Source organism: Gadus macrocephalus, chromosome 4, assembly GCF_031168955.1.
Source record: "Gadus macrocephalus chromosome 4, ASM3116895v1".
NCBI lineage: Eukaryota > Metazoa > Chordata > Actinopteri > Gadiformes > Gadidae > Gadus > Gadus macrocephalus.
Genome location: NC_082385.1, coordinates 14,434,271 through 14,453,543, shown reverse-complemented (window position 1 = coordinate 14,453,543; position 19,273 = coordinate 14,434,271). Strand labels below are relative to the sequence as shown.

The following is a 19,273-nucleotide window of genomic DNA, read 5'->3' as shown; positions in this document are numbered from 1 at the left end:
GTATAGGATGCTGAGCACTTCCGGTCTTCCGGTCTAAACATCCAGATTTGACAGCGACCACGAAAACAGCCAGAGAGCGAATTAGTTAGTTTTTCAGTTTCACAATGAGCCTTTTTAAAATCCAAGGGAAGCGACTTAGCTTTCAACAGGTGGGAAACTTGTCTGGTCTATGTATATATATATATGTGTGTGTGTGTGTGTGTGTGTGTGTGTGTGTGTTGCTCTTCTTCTGCCTCTCTCACCACCTGCCCCTGCCTGCTACAATCCACAACCTGCGATGATGCTCTGTGTGCATTTCTTTTTCCATATCACTTGCATACTTACTCAGTTATTTTGGATTAATGAATTGTGCTAAAGGGCTGCATGTTATTCATTTGAACATTAGGAGCTTGCCATCTAAAATTGATTTACTGAGAGCCTGGCTTACCTATAATAAACCCCATGTAATAACTTTGTCTGAAACTTGGTTAAACAGCAATATTTCTGATGATGAAGTCAAACTTGATAATTATGTTCTATTTAGGAACGATAGAGGCTCAAGAGGTGGGGGCCTCTTAACATATGTATCCTCAAATTTGATTGCAGAACTTGTTCTTCCAAATGAGAATCCCCAGCAGTTTGAAGGCCTTTTCGTCAAAATCATTTTTCATGAAAATAAACGACTAATCATTGGAAATATTTATAAACCTCCATCTGCCCCAGCAGACACTACTGACTGTATCCTGTCTACCATTAATTCTTTAGACTGCACCAGTGAAAAAATCATATTGGGTGACTTCAATTCTAATTGGCTGGATCGCTCCTCTCAAAAAGATCGGAACCTCTTTAACAGCATAAATCTAACTCAACTCATAACTGAACCCACTAGAGTCGGTCCCAGTTCTTCTTCTTTGCTTGATTGGATTTTAGTTTCCCATCCTGGCAGAATTGTACAATCTGGGGTCTTACCTGACTCTTTCAGTGACCACTCTATGATTTTTTGTATTTGGAAAATCAAAGTGCCTCATCTTCCTCCTAAAATAATTAAAGTAAGACAATTTAATAAAATTAACCCTGAACACTTCACTCAGGATATACTAAATATAAATTGGGAGAGATTCAAATTAATCCCATCTGTTGAAGATGCTTGGAATTTTTTTTATACTGAGTTTGTCGAGATAATCAACAAGCATGCTCCTTTGAAATCAATTATGGTCAAGGGTCGACATCTACCTTGGATCAAGGGAGATCTCATACACTTATTCAAACAAAGAGACAAGGCCTGGAAAAAATACCGTAAAACAAATGATGCTGCTGACTGGAATGCTTATAAGGAGCTAAGGAATAAATGTAAAACCAACACAAGAAATGCTAAAGGAAATTACTATAAAGACTGCTTATCAACTGATTTTAGGAACCCGAAGAAATTTTGGAAGAGAATCAATAGTATAACCAATAAATCCACAAAAAGCCCTACAACGCATATTAGACTAAATAATCAAACTGTGAGTGAACCTTTATTAATTGCAGAGGCATTTAGCCAGCACTTCGCTACAATTGGTAGCTCTTTATCTGGTTACTCTGGTCTTACCTCGAATCAGAATAGGTGTGGCAGCTCTTTTTGCTTTAAAACTATCTTTCCAATTGATGTTCAGCGGGTTATTGATAGCCTAAGCTCTGGATGCAGTGCTGGTCCAGATGGTCTGGAAATTAAGTTCTTTAAACTTGCCTCTCAAGTTTTATCATTTCCACTGGCTGATTTATTTAATTTATCTTTCGCAACTTGTGAAACACTGTCATCATGGAAAAGCGCTAGAGTAACCCCTCTTCATAAAGGAGGTGACACCTCAGACACCAACAATTATAGACCAATCTCAATTATCAACAGTATAGCAAAAATATTTGAAAAACTAATATTTAATCAATTATCTAAATACCTTGCAGACAATAACATATTATCTCCACACCAATCAGGTTTTCGACCTAATTACTCTACCACCACTGCTCTTCTAAAATTTACAAATGACATATTGTCAGCAGCTGACAGCAAGATGCCTACAGGTGCTATATTTATTGACCTTTCAAAAGCATTTGATATGATCGATCATTATCTTCTCTTAGATAAATTGTATGCTATTGGTCTTTCTACTAACTCTCTATTATTTTTTAACAATTTTTTTCATTTTAGAAGTCAGTGTGTCTCCTTTCAGGGAAGTCTATCAGAATTTAAGATCAATGATAAAGGTGTTCCACAAGGCTCATCCTTGGGTCCTCTTTTGTTCTCGATCTTTATCAATGATCTTCCTCAAATCTGTTTGGACTCTCAAATTCATTTATATGCAGATGACACTGTATTATACTCATCCAGCTCTGATATCTTACAAATTCAACACTCTCTACAATCTGATTTTAATTTGGTTCAAATATGGTTCTCTTCAAATAAGCTTCTGTTGAATAAGAAAAAATCATATAGTATGTTGTTTTGTACTCAACCTGGTCATTTGTTGTCAAGTAACTGGTCTATTAGTCTTCTTGATGGAACAACAATAGAAAAAATTGAAGAATTTAAATATCTAGGCCTCTGGCTTGATTCTCAGCTATCCTTTAAACCCCATATTAATGCAATCACCAAGAAAATCTTTGGTTGTCTGAAATCTCTTTATCGTTCTGTTGACTGCTTCTCACAAGAAGTCCGGAAAAGACTTATAATGCAATTAATACTCCCAATATTGGACTATGCTGATGTTATCTATGGTAACACTTTTGAAACAAATCTCCGTCCTCTTAATGTGTTATATAATAGTCTTTGTAGATTTGTGCTCAGGTGTCCTTATATAACCCATCACTGCCTCATGTATGAGTCCCTGAACTGGCTTGCCCCTAATTCCAGAAGGCAATTCCATTGGTCAATACTTACATTCAAATGCATCCATCTCAATTTCCCTTCATATTTGAAACAACTCTTAATCCCTCTAACTTCTCGATACAGCCTACGGCACATGGACCACCTGTTTCTAATTAAACCTAGAATCAGGAAAGAAATTGGTCGTCGGGCATTCAAATTCAAAGCTCCATCAGATTGGAACAACCTTCCCTCCTCACTTAGGTCTATTACTTCTTTCCATATCTTCAAATCATCTTTAGTTTTGCATCATAAAACATCCTGCTCTTGTTTCTGATCTATCTTACCTTTTCTCTCTAGGACTCATTCTACTCATGCCTGCTTTCCTTTTGTCCACTATACTATTTACATGTGTGTATCTGGGTTCAAATATGTACTGTATATTCTACTTGTGCATGCAAGAAAATGTATTTATTGTATGTAATGTATATTAATATATTTGATTGTACTCTGTGTAATACTGGCTGGTAGGGGGTGGGAGGGGGGGGGGGGGGTAGCTATGGGGAGCATTGTTGGAGTGTGTGTGGGTGTGTGAGTGTGCGTGTGTTTGTCCTTGTGCTTATGTGTTTGAATTTATGTTTATAACTTACTTTTCACTTTCATTGTATTATTTGTCATTATTGTAAGGACCCCCTCGAAAATGAGATGATACATCTCAAGGGGCTATCCTTGAAATAAAGAATAAAGAATAAAGAATAAACACTGTACGTCATTGCTGTGTGCCGTTGTGTACCTGTTCATCGAAGTACAACAAAACAGTTAGCTTCCATTCATTCCCCGTTGACGCTGCGGTACGGGCTGAGTGGAAGCAGAAAATCCGTAGGGATGACTTCATGCCGACCAAGCACACCCGGGTCTGTAGTCGACATTTTAAGCAGACTGATATTGATGTGACTGTCGGTGGACGAAGGAGGGTGAAGAAGGGAGCCATACCAGTTTTATTTTCTTGGAACGGATACCAGCTACCTGCGCCCAGACCGAGTGTGTGGGAACGGCGTCCGCGGGCCGAGAGTCCCCCCCCAGAGCCAGACTCGGACTCGGAGATGGAGACTGGAATGGCTCCAGATCATGATTACTGTGTCGTCCCCCAAACAGGAGCGAGGGCAAGTAATTTGTCAGACGAAAACGAAGCTCTACGTCGTCAGATCAGGGAGCTTCAACAGCAGGTGGAGGATCTCAATCTTCGTCAGCGTTTTGGAATAGAGCGTCTGTCTGCATCAGATGAGGACGTGCGCTTTTACACCAGGTTTGCCTCCTACAGAAGTTTCATGGCATTTTGGAGACTAATTGAACCTGCTGTGACCCACAAAATGATTCGCACAACCAGCGCCAAGACAGCCTCTGCCAGCATCAGGACAACGGTAGGTTTATTGTTGGTATGTTTTTGTTGATATGTTTTTAGTTTTATGTTTTATGTTTTTGTTGATATGTCTCAACAGAAACTGAGACCCATTGACGAGTTTCTGCTGTTCCTGATGTACCTGTCAGTGGGTTTTCCTCTGAGGGACCTTGCAGAGAGGTTCAACATCCACCGCACAACAGCAGGTTGTATCATCACTACATGGACCCACTTCCTGTACTGCCTGCTGGGAAGCAAGCGCCTTTGGGTTCCTCCAGAGGTAGTGAGAGCTCACCTGCCACCTGAGTTTGCAGCTTTTGCAGATACACAGGTAGTCCTTGATTGTACAGAAATATTTTGTCAGACACCATCCTCTCTGCTCCTTCAGAGTGAGGTTTTCTCAACCTACAAATCTCATGTCACATTCAAGGCCATGGTTGGCATGGCACCCCACGGTGCTGTCACCTTTGTGTCTGGACTGTATGCAGGCTCTATGAGTGACCGGGAGATTTTCAAGTTGTCTGGGATTGTGAAGCTGTTGAAGCCAGGTATGGCAATCATGGTGGACAAAGGGTTTCGTGTGGACGACCTTGTTCCTTGTAAGGTTTACCGGCCTGCATTTCTCAGGAACAAACAACAAATGAGTCGTGAGGATGTTAGACAGACACAGGCGATTGCACGTCTGAGAGTGCATGTGGAGAGGTGTATCAGGAGAGTAAAAGAGAACAAACTGTTTGACAAGGCCATACCACTATCTATATGTTGGAACATCGATGAACTGTTCAGTGTGGCCTGCTTCCTGGTCAACTACCAGAATGGGCCTTTAGTGAAGGCATGGGCAACTAGTAAATAAAGTAAATGTTTTATTTTGTGCTGCGTTACGTCTGTTTGTATTGTCCCGTGTTCTCACCCGAATGGTCTGCACCTTGTCGCGGTGGGTGAGCTTTAAACTGAGACAGGCCAATTTTGTGTTTTTGCATTTGCTGTCACTGTGTTCGCCACTGTATGTACATTAGCTTTGGGTTTTAAAGGACTTGAAATGAAAACCAGATGCATCATAGATGACACTAGAATATGTAGAATTTAATAAGGAAAGATTGAACAACACTTTTTCAATGATCCTATATCAACAATCCACATAGTTTTACACTCATTTCAATCAGTTCGAAAGGTATGGTCTTTGAATGAAACATTCATTTAAAAAAGATCAGATTAAGAAATGATAGAAAAATAAATAATCCCCCCTCTCCCTTATGACCCTGGCAACCTCAGCATCTTTATAAATTCTTTGCACAAGAACATCATCCTCTGCAAAAACCACAAAATCACACCACTGCATCCCTGTGATAAGCAGCTGGCCTTGCACCTGCCAGTAGTAGCTGTGGCTTGGCTTCAGACGGAGGGCGCCATTCTGCATGCGCAGGTACCCGCAGTCCACGTAGCTCTTCACGTTAGGACACTTCACCTCCACCAGCCCAAATGGTGGTGCCTCCGTGGGATCAAAAACGACCCCATCTGGAGAAGAACCGAGCCAGGGAGCATCTGGATGGATGACAAATCCTGATGGCCAGTAGCTGATGTTTTTAATGTGGGCATACTCCTGAATAGCTACTGGCTCCAGTGCAAGCCCCCTCTTCATCAGAGCTGTCTGAACCCCACCTTTGCGGATACGTTCGGCAAGGTTCTCAGCAGAGCTGTGACCTCTGACATGGCACACCTCCCGGAACCTTGAGGAGGTGAGCCTCATCTTCCTCAGGCTGTGCCATTCTGCGCTACCACTCTGTTCCCTTGTGGCCCTCTCAATGGATCTTGCCATGTCGAAATTGATGGTAAGCGCCATTGCATTACATTGTTGTTGGTGAGTGCACACAAAGGAACATGTGCTTGGGTCCAGCCTGTGACCATGTAACGGCAGTGGGGGTGGAGAGGGTGCGTCTGGGTGGTGGATGATGACCCTACTCACTGGCACAGGGTGCTGATAAGAAATAGGGCTTCCATCTTGAACGCTCCCAAAAGTGGAATTGACGAGGGGGACACCAGGACTTATGTAGAGCGTGGTGATTAATGGTGCAAGGTCTGCCATGAAGTCCTGGTATGCCTCGTCGACCTTCAGGACATCTGGGTCTGGCAAGTCCCCCCGCACTGCTTTGTAGCGCTTGCTCCTTTTGAAACAGTTACATCATAATTAAAAAAAAAACAATAACTCTTATAACAAAACAATCTGACAATGACTGCAGAATATATTTGTACTTAACAATGAATATTACCTCACACCATCAGCAGCTGTGTACTGTCTCGACTTTGGTTTGGTTGAGACAAATACCATATTACTCACTCTGCCAGGTTTCACACCCTATCAAGAAAGCGGGTAAAGTTTCAATCAAATTTCAAAAATCCATATAACATTAACAATCTGCTTAGTTCTTAAGTACTAACCAGTTTTCGGGGCTTATGCCACTGCTGCTCAGTTTCAGTGCAGCTGAGGACTGGCGGAACTGCTTTCAGTTGCAATGCCGAGTATTTCGTGCTCTGGTACAGCAGTGCAACACTGTGATTGCAGAGAGCAGTTCCAGCCACACAAGAACACTCAGCCGCAGCTATTTGAATCTGTGGCTGAGTGCTGTCCTCAAAAGTGATCTATGGATAAAACATGATTTTAGTATTATAATTATTATTATTTAAATAATACAGTTTAGTATTAATAGAGCATTGAACTGGTTAGTATGGCCTAGATTGAGGATACAAAGTCAGCTCTTACCTCTCACTGACTAATGTACCCATCATGTAAAGGCCTACTTAAACTTGTACTCCAAAGAACAGGAGCAGTATAGAATTTAACAGGTTAGTATACCGTAAATCCTCAATTGTGGCCAGAGGGTTTTATTTATTTAGGCTGCACAGCCTGTTTTCTAATTGAATCTCTGTCTTTACTTGAGGATTTACGATAGCCTAGACTGAGGGTACAAAATCAGCTCTTACCTCACACTGACAAATGTTCCCACCATGAAAAGGCATACTTAAACGTATGCTCCAAAGAACAGGAGCAATAACAACCGGTTTCTGGGGTGTCCATGTCCAAGTATAGTTCAGGTTTAAGTAAAATAAACAGACTTGAGATGAATTATTGTTGTTCTACATCCACATCGCCAACTATAGCCACAAAAACACCCCAGAATCTTGAACTTGAACTGATTAAACACATGTATTCCACCCTACTCTGACGTCGTGAGGCTTCTCATGTTTGCGCATGGACCTATAGCAGACGGCCCTGACGGTCACCCTCCCCGCAGCCGGGTCTTTATTTGACACTGTGGGAATTCAACGTCATTCATGTAATGTGAATCAAAACACACTGGACTTCTTTTCAACACAGTACAGTCGATCAAACAACCTGATGCTCGAAAAGTAACTAGTAATGCGCGATTTGTCTCTAGTTTTCTGAACCAAGCTAGCTACCTAGCGATGGCACAATGTGAACGTATTCTGATGTCAGTTTGGAACTTACCTTCAAAATTGTCAATATAACTCGAGAGGTACATCTTGTACCCCTTTTCCCGTTTACTCCGGGGGGCAACGCATCCTTTTTGGACAAGTCTGTGGACGTCTGATATGGTCAGTTTGGGCAGGTCTTGTAGACATCTGGTGAAAAACATCGCCATCGTGCCGGAAGTACTGAGCATCACAATCGAGGGAGCGGAAGTAGAACGGAAGTAGCTTCTTGCACCGAGCGAATTCGGACACTACGCTGAACATTTCTAAGCGTCATTTGCGTCAGTAAATGCGCCGGGTATTTGTGTGACGCAGACAGATGCTCCCACATCATGTAAACAAACCGGGCAATCCCGAGGAAAGCTGGAGCTTGTATTGATGTTGAATGCAACATTTCCTTGATCAAGTTTTTTTTATTAATTTTGAATATTACATTTTCTATGTTAACTCCCAATTAAATTGTTGACATCTCTAAACGAAAGCCGGAGACTCCATCATTGAATGTATTCGTTTTCGCGGTTATTCAGCTTCTTCTTCTCCTCCGGAAGAACACTACCGCATTGCATTGTGGTATATGGAGTAACAAGTAGGGAACATCGTATGTACACTCAAATTTTAGTGCATGAAATTAACCACTGAGAATTCGAACACCACTGCAAAATGGCGAGCACCCTATATAGTGCACTATATCCGTGATAGGGAATGATTTCGAACACAGCTATGAACAACACCGATGATCTCCGTCGATCTCCGTCATTCACTCTGCCTGAATCAGCGGGTTTGGAGCGTTAGAGCGCCCTCTGGTGGACAAACTTTTTTTATTATTTATATATATTCATTTATCGGCCATTATAATGCCGATACCGAATAGTTTGAAAAATGCCCAATATCGGCCGATAATATCGGCCTGCCGATATATCGGTCGGGCTCTAATGTCTATGTATGTATCAACCCAAGCGCTGTCGGTTGCTAAGCGACGACGTCAACGTCTTGGGCAGACTATTTCTCTGCTGATCAACACTATGAATGCTGGTAACAAATACATTGTAAATAAATTGTTTCGTTTTGGGAAGTAGCCGTGTAATAAGCGGGATAATGTATAGAACTTCGCCGGTCATTATCGAAACATAAGCCCCGACAGGGCGAACAGGACACCAACGCGCAGCGGAGGTGTCTTGCTTCGCCATGAAGGAACAATATTATGAATAGACTTTGTCGGGTTCGGATTTTATACTCCGGTGAAAAGAGAACTTTTTTCATGTTATGTAGTTCTAGTCTAGCTGTTGACTGTCGAAATTCCACGATCTATCAACAAGTTCTAAGTAGTAAACTACAAGTTGACAATTTAAATTACATAAATCCTTTTCGAAGTTTGATCTTGAGAAAGCGGCCTTGACTTTTTCCAGAAACGCTCTGCTCCATAGGAATATAACGTAAAACAAGAGCTGGCAGATTTAAAGAAACGCTAGATGTGAAGGCATCAAAATGCACTTTTTTGCAGTTTGCACGATTTAAGTGCCGTGTTTGCACAATGTTATTGCACAAAAAAGTGGCATGTTAAAGAAATGTTTAATAAATGTTGATATTTTAACAACAAATGTTTTGATATCCATATTGTGTGAAAAGTTCAATTGATGAAGTAATGTGAAATAATCGGTAACTGAAAAAATAATCGTTAGATTAATCGTAAAAAATTTGTCGTTAGATTAGTCGACTAATCGAAAAAATAATCGCTAGATTAATCGTTTGAAAAATAATCGTTTGGGACAGCTCTAGTGCGTGTGCGGTGTGTATGTGCGTGCTTTCGGTATGTATGCGTTCGCGCCTGCTGTGTGTGTGTGTGTGAGCTGCAGGCTGTTTGGCATATGCGCACATGACTAACTTGAGTAACTGGTGCGGCAGGCCTGCTATTATAGTAGTAAGATTACTACTATGCCTCATCAATACATTCTGCTTATTTAGCTACATTTCCAAACATTTGATATGTATCTAAATGTTCATGTTATAATATGATACGATATATGATGTGATATATGAAACAAAATATGCTATTTGCTATGATAGAATATTACATTGTATTATTATATCATATTCAAGCTTTTTTTAAATCTCTTTGTTTGTAGCGCCCATAAAGTGCACTCAATGAATATAAATGGACTAAATAGAAATGGAGGGAGCTATTAATTAGTTTTTTGGGTAAATTAACTTTGCTAATTACGTTACACAGATAGCCTAGCCGTGTAGCTTCATTATTCGTCCAATAGCCATCAAGGGATAATCATGTCACTGCTGCTAATCATACGGACGAAAAAAATCAATAGCATGACCCTTTAATTGAACCGCAGTCATTAAAATAAATGTATCAATCCACACTCATCAACCTTAGCCTAATGGATCTAGGAAATAAAACCACTTCAATAATCAGTACCTTGGACGGATCATCTAAGTCTCTGGTCAACATCAGCATGTTGTCTTCTATAATCAAGTTCAAAGTTCAGAGTTCTTCTGAGCCCTTTAATGTTGTCATTTCCACACCAGGGTGGTGTGTGTGTGTGATTTACTCGTGTAGGGGAGGGGAATAGTGAGAAATCCTCCCCCAGAACTCTTTAACAACCAGATAATGGCAAGTTTGAATGACTGCAGTATGCTGGCTTCAGCTGCCTCATGCAGGTGTTGATGGTTCTAACCTATTTCATATGGCTATGGTCAGACCCTAACAAAGGCTTTCTGAAGACTATTACAGAAGCACATTTATGTTTTAATGGTACTAATCAAGACATCCTTTCACCGGTCGTTTTTAGTGAATATTCGTGACCTTTATTCGTGTGATTCAGACCATGTTGCCAATGCCAATGCCGCCATTCGTATCAATATCATAATACCATCGCTCGCTGCACAGATATAATTACCCTGTGTCTGAATGCAATTCATTGCGATATCCATATGGTAATTTAAGGCCATCTCCATTCATCAATACGGACCATCGGGTTTCAACGACAGGAGACATCATCTCGTTTCCAGGCCTGCACAATAAAACATGAGGGCGTGTCTGTGCGCTGAAGAGAAGTTTCATCGAGAAAGAGGCACAGATTGGTCTCGGGAAATGTATTTCTAACACGTTTTATTTGTTGTTTTAGTGATTTTAAATGTACTGCATCTGCCTGTCAACATTATGAGCACAAGACTATGGTGACCGTGACGGGTGCGCGTGTGTGCGTCCATCTGTTTAAACACACACAAACAAACTAAACACGTAACGCATAATACAGTACATGGTAATGTATATTAACGGGGGGACACATGCATATTAGGAACACAAGTCGATAACGATAATGCATACATTACTGATAAGAAACAATGTTTATAATGTATTGCGTATATCATTAAAAATAACCACAGTTACCGCATATGATATTTGGGTTAAGTTTTCTTTGCCAAAGTTTATTTGAGGACTCAGTATTTCTGAAGTTGTGGAAGAAAACCTTATTCCATGTGTGAATTAGGCCATATTATTTGGCCATAAACTGAGCCATTTGAAGTTTGAAATTCATGTGCATCGGTCTCATCGGAGACTGCAGACGCGCTGTCAAAATATCAACTCGTCAGATTCAAATGCGCTCATGGCTCTTAAAGGGGATGGGAGCTTGCACTCTCATTGGTTTATTGCACGTTACGCCCAAACCACACCTATGGGTAGTTAGGCTACTTCAGACCAACCGTTTTTAGATTTGCGTTGGGCTTAAGAGTAATTTTTGCGCCGGTAAAACAGCGACATCGCCAAAGAACCGCCCACAAAGCTTCTTGCGCTTGGCGCTTCTCAGTTGCATTTCAGACCGTTAAAATAGGGCCTTAGAACTGTTTATTTTATTTTGATAGATTAAAAGGGTGTTAAAAAAACAAAAGATTTAACACTTTGAGGCAAATGTGAGGGAAAGTATATTTTGTGCAACTTTCCAAAATAATGTGTTTAATGAGATGAGGGTAAGAATAGATTCTTCCAATCCAACGTATTGCATCACTTTTCCGGGATCATGTCTGATAAAAGAATACTTACTAGCTGTTTATCAATACACACCAGGCAATGCAAACAAACATTGAACTAACGAGAGAGCCATCATGCAGTGCCTTGGCTGTACGTTCGCAGGCTTCGGCCTCATCCACTGCAGCTAGTGGGCGGAGCCTCTGCATACGGCGCTGTTTCTTTTTTGGTTTGGTTTACTGGGAATAAAAACAGCTCTGAGTCAAAACACTCCTCCTTCCCCCAGCCACAGCATAGCAGCGTGATTCAAATTGGTTACCGGTTGTAACTATTATAAAAAACACGGAATTAATTACACTGATTATCTTGGAAAGTGGCACATAATGAGGTAAAACCCGTTCCCGTCGCCCTGGTGTGTTCGACCGCAGGGCAGACTGCCGTTGAGCAGCACCCCAGCACGCCGCACCAGCAACCCCACTGAGAGCGGCTCCTGATTGTTGTAATGTGTTGTTCCACAGACGCGCGCCACACAGAGTGGAATAATAACCCGCCTCACGTTTAATTACCTGCACCTTCAATTAGGCTGAGCAGGGGGGCCCGGGGGGGCAACCTCGCCAAGCATCTCTAGTGTTTGTAATTAAAAAGCCCCGCTTTGGCTCTTCTAAACACCTCCCCCCCGTGGCTTCAGCGGACTGGACGGGCGCATTTTAAACAGAGGTGGAGGAGAAACAACCAGATAAAGTTCATGTGCTGTTAACTTCCAGGGAGGAAGCGATTCATTGGGGGACCGAACGCACAACTCATGTCTAATCACCAACAGAACAAAGGCAATTAAACAGAGTTTACAAAGTACATGAGCATCCCCCCCCCCCCAACCCTAACACACACACACACACACACACACACACACACACACACACACACACACACACACACACACACACACACACACACACACACACACACACACACACACACACACACACACACACACACACACAGGCTTCAGTCTCTCCTGAGCATTCATTGCATTGAATGCCTTTGATTATCTATCACTTGTTACAGTGAACTCAGGTAGGCCTACGTGACTATATCTATATCATAGTGTATTTAAATCCTGTTCTTCTTTAAATGCATCGCGCACATGGTTATTGTAAATGTCTATGATTATGAATACAATTGTTTTTCTTGTGACAGTGTTCACTAGGTGTTCATAGAATAAAACATTGATACATGCATCATCCATACGTCAAATAATATTTCAAGTATGGACTTGATGCATGATTTACCAATAGCAGTAAAGTCAAAAGAACTACGGACTAATCACCAACCACCGTTGTTTATTTTCCATTTTATTCCTTTCAAATGTCAAATGCTGCATACATATGGAAGTAAATCTGTGCCATCGGGTTTTGAAAATAAAAACCCATTGAATTATAAGCACTGAAGACTTTGAGTAGGCTTTCAACCAGCGGTTCATCAAGAGTCCATAACGTCAAAACAACATACAATGTCATATTTAATGTTGCTTAAAATATTTACAGTTCAGAGTGAATACCAAAGTTTTGCACTTTCAATTATTAATAATTATAATTATAAATAATAATAATAATAATTTTAAAAACCTTTAAAATGTATCTGTATAAATATGTATGGTCATGTGTATTAATTATGTAAGCACAGTACATTATGAGTATTTTGTGTGTATGAACAATACACCAAAGGTGAACCTGTAGAATCCCCCTCTATCTTACAGAACCCGTCTGAAGACTGGAGGAGACCCGAGACTTGTGCATGGCTGAGTTGTGCAGTGTGATGTTTGAGCTGTTATGAGGGATCTGCACTTTGTTGCCGAGTCTGTGGATGGAGGCTGAAGGCCTTCAACCTCGTGTTCTGAGGAACTCGGCCCAGTTGCTCCGTGGGAGCAATTTTAAGAAACGTACCTACACATTTTTAGAAACTTTGAGTTTACAGCACTTGGACTTTTCTTGTCGTTCCTCCCTTTTGTATTGTGTTGAGCATCGTGCATCGAGTAGTGACCAACTTTGGATAAAAGCATTGTCTGAACCACGTGAAGACGTTCATGTTAATGTTAACATACCACTGAACCTCAAAATAATCATCAGACACTCTAAAACTGCTGAAAGGATCATGATCACCTTCCTTTTCCTCCTCTGCCTCCTCCTCCTTCTATTCATCATCATAATCATCGTCACCCTCCCATCATTATAATCCTAATTTCCTCCTCCTCCCCCTTCTTCTCCTCCTCCCTCTCCTCCTCCTCCTCTTCCTCCTCCCCCCCCCCCTCCCTCACCTGCAGAGCGTGGGGGGTGTCGTCCACGCAGTACACCCTCAGGTTGTAGCCCAGCGGGTTGCTGAGGTCGGGGCCCCCGAACACGGCCAGCCTCAGCCTCTTGGCGGCTGCCTGGCTCAGGGGCCGGCCCACCAGGGCGTAGCGGCCCGGGCGGCCCACCAGCAGGTGGCACCGCTCCGCCTCCAGGAGGCCGTAGCAGGAGGTGCTCTCCTCGTCCATGGACATCACTTCCTGTTGAGGCAAGATACTGGTCAGCCATGTTGGAACAAGCAGCCCTCAATCCCAGGCCCAGTCCAAAACGGGCTTCAGGACCCCGGCCGCTTCTACGCCCTCTAAAGCAGGGGTTCCAAAACCTGTTCCTGCCGTGACCCCCCCTCTGAAGGTACCTCGGGGTACCAGACCCCACCCATGGATGTTTGCATTCTCACGACCATGTCAATAAGAGTGAGACAGAGAACACCTCTGTCTTGGAGCATACTCATGATTCATTTTTTTTAAATAATTCATGTTTTTGTAAACCCCATCCCTGTTGAGTTATTCTGTGCTGTGTACAGTTTTGTAATCTAGGCTCGGACAAAACAACATGCTAATGACCCAACGGAACAGCCCAGACACGTAGGCCTGCCCATACACATCAGAGCAGTAGGAGAGTGTCTCCTCTCCGCTGAGACCCTCCTGGGCCCCGGGGAGAGCGAGCGGCCGGCGCCCGCACCGCCCTGCCGTCTGGAGTCGCCCGGCCGTAACGATGTGGCGATGGTGACGGGTCGTACTGACGGACCCACAAACACTCCTCAGAGACGTCTTTTGATAAGAACCGAAAACGACAGGAGGGAAGGGAGTCGAAACGTCACGTGTCGTTGGATCTCTGAATCGTAGCCTCACGGCCGTGGTCTGGAGGCCCCGGGGGTCGCCCACTCTGCACCGCAGACGTCCCCGTTTCAGGGGTGCGTGACGGATAGCTGTACGCACCGTGCGCTAGGGCCCTGAGTAAGTCGTTTTGGGTCGACGTGCGGTGACTTTAAAGCAGGCTTCAGGGGGGCCAACCCGTAGTTTGAGAACCACCGCTCTGAAGGGCCAAGGAAAACCTCCCCAAATCCAAAGGGAGGGAGTCTTGAGAGGGAGCGCACAAGAGACAACCCTCATTCCAGGGATATAGGGAGTGCAAGAGGTGCCAAACGGGCAGCCAGACATTTAATGGCGGCATAAAACAAGCATAAATTAAGGTTAAGTCAGGTTAAGCACGGTTCAGATTTACGTTTTTGGATCTAGATGAAGGGAGACAGAAAGAGGCATTGTCTTGTGCACTAGCCTCTAGTGTCGTGCACTAGCCTGTAGTGTCATGCACTAGCCTGCGGTGTCGTGCACTAGACATAGATGACTACATTTTAATTTGGGGAAACACAGTTAAAATAATGACAAACATTTGACCTCCAAGCATTCCTGCAGCGTGGAGGCTCTCTGTGCCATCCCCTCCCCACAGAGCAGCCAGGAAGAGGGCTAGAAGCCTCACGTTCTAGTCGTAGAAGAGTACATGTTTAAGAGACGATAGAGAAGGCCGAGGGGACACACACACACAGAGAGAGAGAGAGAGAGAGAGAGAGAGAGAGAGAGAGAGAGAGAGAGAGAGAGAGAGAGAGAGAGAGAGAGAGAGCTGTAATGTCAGTAAAGCCCGGGGACTAGGGATCGTGGAGGCATTTTGCATGAGATAAAGTGCTCATTATTTCATACTGACAGAGAGGGGTCACGCTGTTGCTTCTTCTTGAGGGACAACTCATGCCCTCCCTCTCCCTCCCTCTACCCCTCCCTCCCTCCATCTCTCATATCTCGCTCCTTCAGTCTCCTGCCTTAATCCTCCCTCCCTCCCTCCCTCTCTCTTTCCTTCCCTCCTTCAGTCTCCTATCTTCATCCTCCCTCTCCCTCTCCCTCCCTCCCTCTCCCCCCTCCCCCTATCCATACCTCTTTCTTTCTGTTCTTCCTCAATGACTTCTCCTACCGGACTCTTTTTACTTCTCTTCTCATCTCAGTTTTTTCCCGATGCCGTTTAACACACGTAAATGATGGCTCTTTTCATGGCTCCCTTTGGTGCGCCACGTTTCTGCTGGCAAATTACATCCTGTGTAAATGTCACCCACACACAGACACAGACACACACACACCCAAAGACACACACAAACACACACACACACGCAGTGACAAGGGGCGTTGGGGGGGAGGTCACACAGGCTTTCTCTGCAGGCAACACAGAAGAGTGTGTGGCTCTGGCGGGGAGGGGGGGGCATTCTGCCCTATGAGGTCCCCAAAGTCTTTTGATGGGGTTAGCTATACATGACAAGAGTATCCAACATGCGTGGGGCTATTCTGCTGGGGAATGCGCTGTAGATAGATGGATGAATAGGAGATGGACTGATAGATGGATGGATGAATAAATAGGAGATGGATGGATGGAGGCTCGCTGGATGGATGGATGGATGGATGGATGGATAAATGTGTGTTAAGATGGATGGATTAATGAATGGAGGATGAATGATTGGGAGATGAATAGATGAATCGGGTTTAAGATGGATATTTGGATGGATGGATGGATGGATGAGAATAGATGGATGGATGGCGGTTCAGATTGATGGATGGATGAATGGGAGATGGATGGAAGAATTGGACATTGATGGATGAATAGGGGTTTAGATGGATGAATAAAAGGAAGAAAGGAACGATGGCTGTGGTTCAGATTGATCTCAAAATCGTCTCGCCGTCTGTTCCTCTACATGTTTGGGAGTTGTTTAAGGTGATGCTAACACAGCTCTGTATTGGTATGGTGTGATGAAACGAGGGGTTTGAAGGAGCTACATGTGAGGAGCCTCACGCTCACACATTGCTTTACCAGTCTGCCTCCAAAACATTGCAAATAATATTTCTGTTGAAAATGTTGTTACTCCGATGCACATGCAATGTTTGCGATACAAAACTATGGAAGAGAGAACGTGATTCTATATTAAAACCGACGTGTGTACGCCATGTATATCTCTGGTTAGATTGTAGTACAATTGGAGGTATACTAAATCTTCACTACATCACATAGACAAAAAATATACTATAGCACGCCTGCAGATTTCAGTGCATCTTTCAATCCATGTTATTAGCCCAGAGAAGAGGGAGTCAGAGTGTCGGCCATGTCACTTTATGGGTTTACCCGCTGAAATATTCAACGGGAGCCGGCTCCATGTCCTTGACAGCCCGAAGGCTGGAACACCATTTCCATGATAAATGCAAAATAATAAGCTTGTTCTGAAACTAACTGCTCTGAGGACTTACTTCAGAGGATGCACTGCCCCATCGCTACGGCATCGCACCACATTCTGCGCGATTGATGTCGACAGTGATGTCATGTCAACGGAATCGCACAACGCTTGGGGTATTTTAGAGCCAAAACCACGGCTCTGCACTCACTAACCCCCTCCCCCCCCCCACCGCCAATAAAAAGACACGGTTTTACAAAATCAAGAGGATGATTCATAACCACAAAAGTTAAGCACCTCACTTATTGTGAATATTACTTATCTTATTGTAAATATTACTTAACTTATTGTAAATATTACTCAACTTATTTTCCCAATTTGATCATTTTATTCTTATTGCACCGTGGGTCTGAGATAAAACACAAGTTAAATTCCTCTGCCTGGCACATATTTTGAAATTGATAATAAAGTTGACTTTGACTATTTTGATGACTATCGTTTTGTTCGTGTCGTTTGCCTTCTTCTTTGGCGTCCCTCCCAAACCTGATGCACTCCGGTCGTCTCTCTCCTCCTTCCTTCGCCTAGCGTTAGTTTGTGTTGACGGTGAGGTTACCTCCCACTTGTTCTCCGGGGTCCTCCTCTTCAGACGGACGGCCCAGGTGGCGTCGGCGGGGCCGCTGAGGTCGGCGCAGTGCGCCACCGACAGAGCAACAGGGCAGGACAGGTCCAGCCCCGGGGGGCCGTAGGTCACCTCCGGGCTCAGCAGGACCTCGTCCTCCTCCTCTGGCCCCGGGCTATTGGGGGGGGAGGGGGGGGGGAGAGAGACAACAAAGACAAGGAGACAGGTGTGAGACGCCGGGTCTGATCCCTGCAACAGAAACAGATTAGACTCGACACGACACAGAAGAGATGGAGATATACAAGCACAATGCTGGAAGAGCGCTACACACGGACATGTATAAGGAACACGGATGGGACACATGACCCACACGCACACACACACACACACAAAAACGGAGGGCTCCGTGTTTCCAAACTGCAGCTGGACAACAGAAGAGACGTGTTTGTGTGTGCGTTCTCTGTTTATATGAGAACAGAACGTGTCACGGGCGCTGAGGCCAAACTTGAGCAGGTTGTGGTGTGGAGGGTCTGGTTAGAGGGGGAGCATGATGAAACGCTCTCAGCACCCTCCCGTCCGTGGGTATAAAGGCCGGCTGCCAAGCAGACAGAGGAATATTAAAGCCCTCAGAAGGACAGCGTGGTGGCGGAGGACAGGCGTTCACAGCACAGCGCGCCACACAGGCCTGCTGGGTCGGTGGGTGGTCCCTGAAAGCCCGGCTGGCCCCCGGTTCTGTTGACAGATTAGCTGGGGCCAAGACAGCTCCTGGCCAGGGGCCCGGTCGTGGCTGGGAGCCCTAAAGCCCGGGCAGCAATTGATGGGACCACCATCAGTCATACAGCTGGGCTGGACACACACACACACTCACCCAGAGAGAGAGAGAGAGGACACACGCACGACACGCACGCACGCACGCACGCACGCACGCACGCACGCACGCACGCACGCACGCACGCACGCACGCACGCACGCACGCACGCACGCACGCACGCACGCACGCACGCACGCACGCACGCACGCACGCACGCACGCACGCACGCACGCACGCACGCACGCACGCACGCACGCACGCACGCACGCACGCACGGCCTGCTGTCGCCAGGCCCTTGCAGGATGCCGGGCGCTATGAATGATACGTGTGCGACCACAGCACCTGATTTAGTATCAGAGTAGTGCGTGAGCTCACTCACACGGGCAGGCACACACAGACCCATACAAACAATTTGGGATTTGGGATTTTTGTGTTATTGGTTACTTAATATTACATAACTCACAAAGAGGATTAAATTGGCTGTTTCCCAATGTGAAGGAAACATGCTCAATGGCCGCCCAATATCTCATGCAGATGGTCTCACAACAGGGGGAGGAAGCATCTGGTTTCTCCTTGGGTTTCTGGAGATTCTCTCTCTGGAGGGGGGA

General features: G+C 44.3%; 1 protein-coding gene across 1 annotated transcript in view; it reads right to left on the bottom strand.

Annotated features, from left to right (window-relative positions):
* LOC132456145 (netrin receptor UNC5D-like) overlaps positions 1-19,273 on the bottom strand; it is a 149,313-nt gene that overhangs the window by 4,305 nt on the left and 125,735 nt on the right. The window contains exons 13-14 of the mRNA XM_060050377.1: positions 17,849-18,029; positions 14,003-14,233 (exon numbers count right to left, since the gene is read on the bottom strand). Of these exons, the coding sequence (XP_059906360.1) occupies positions 14,003-14,233; positions 17,849-18,029 (412 nt within the window). The remainder of the gene's footprint in view (positions 1-14,002; positions 14,234-17,848; positions 18,030-19,273) is intronic.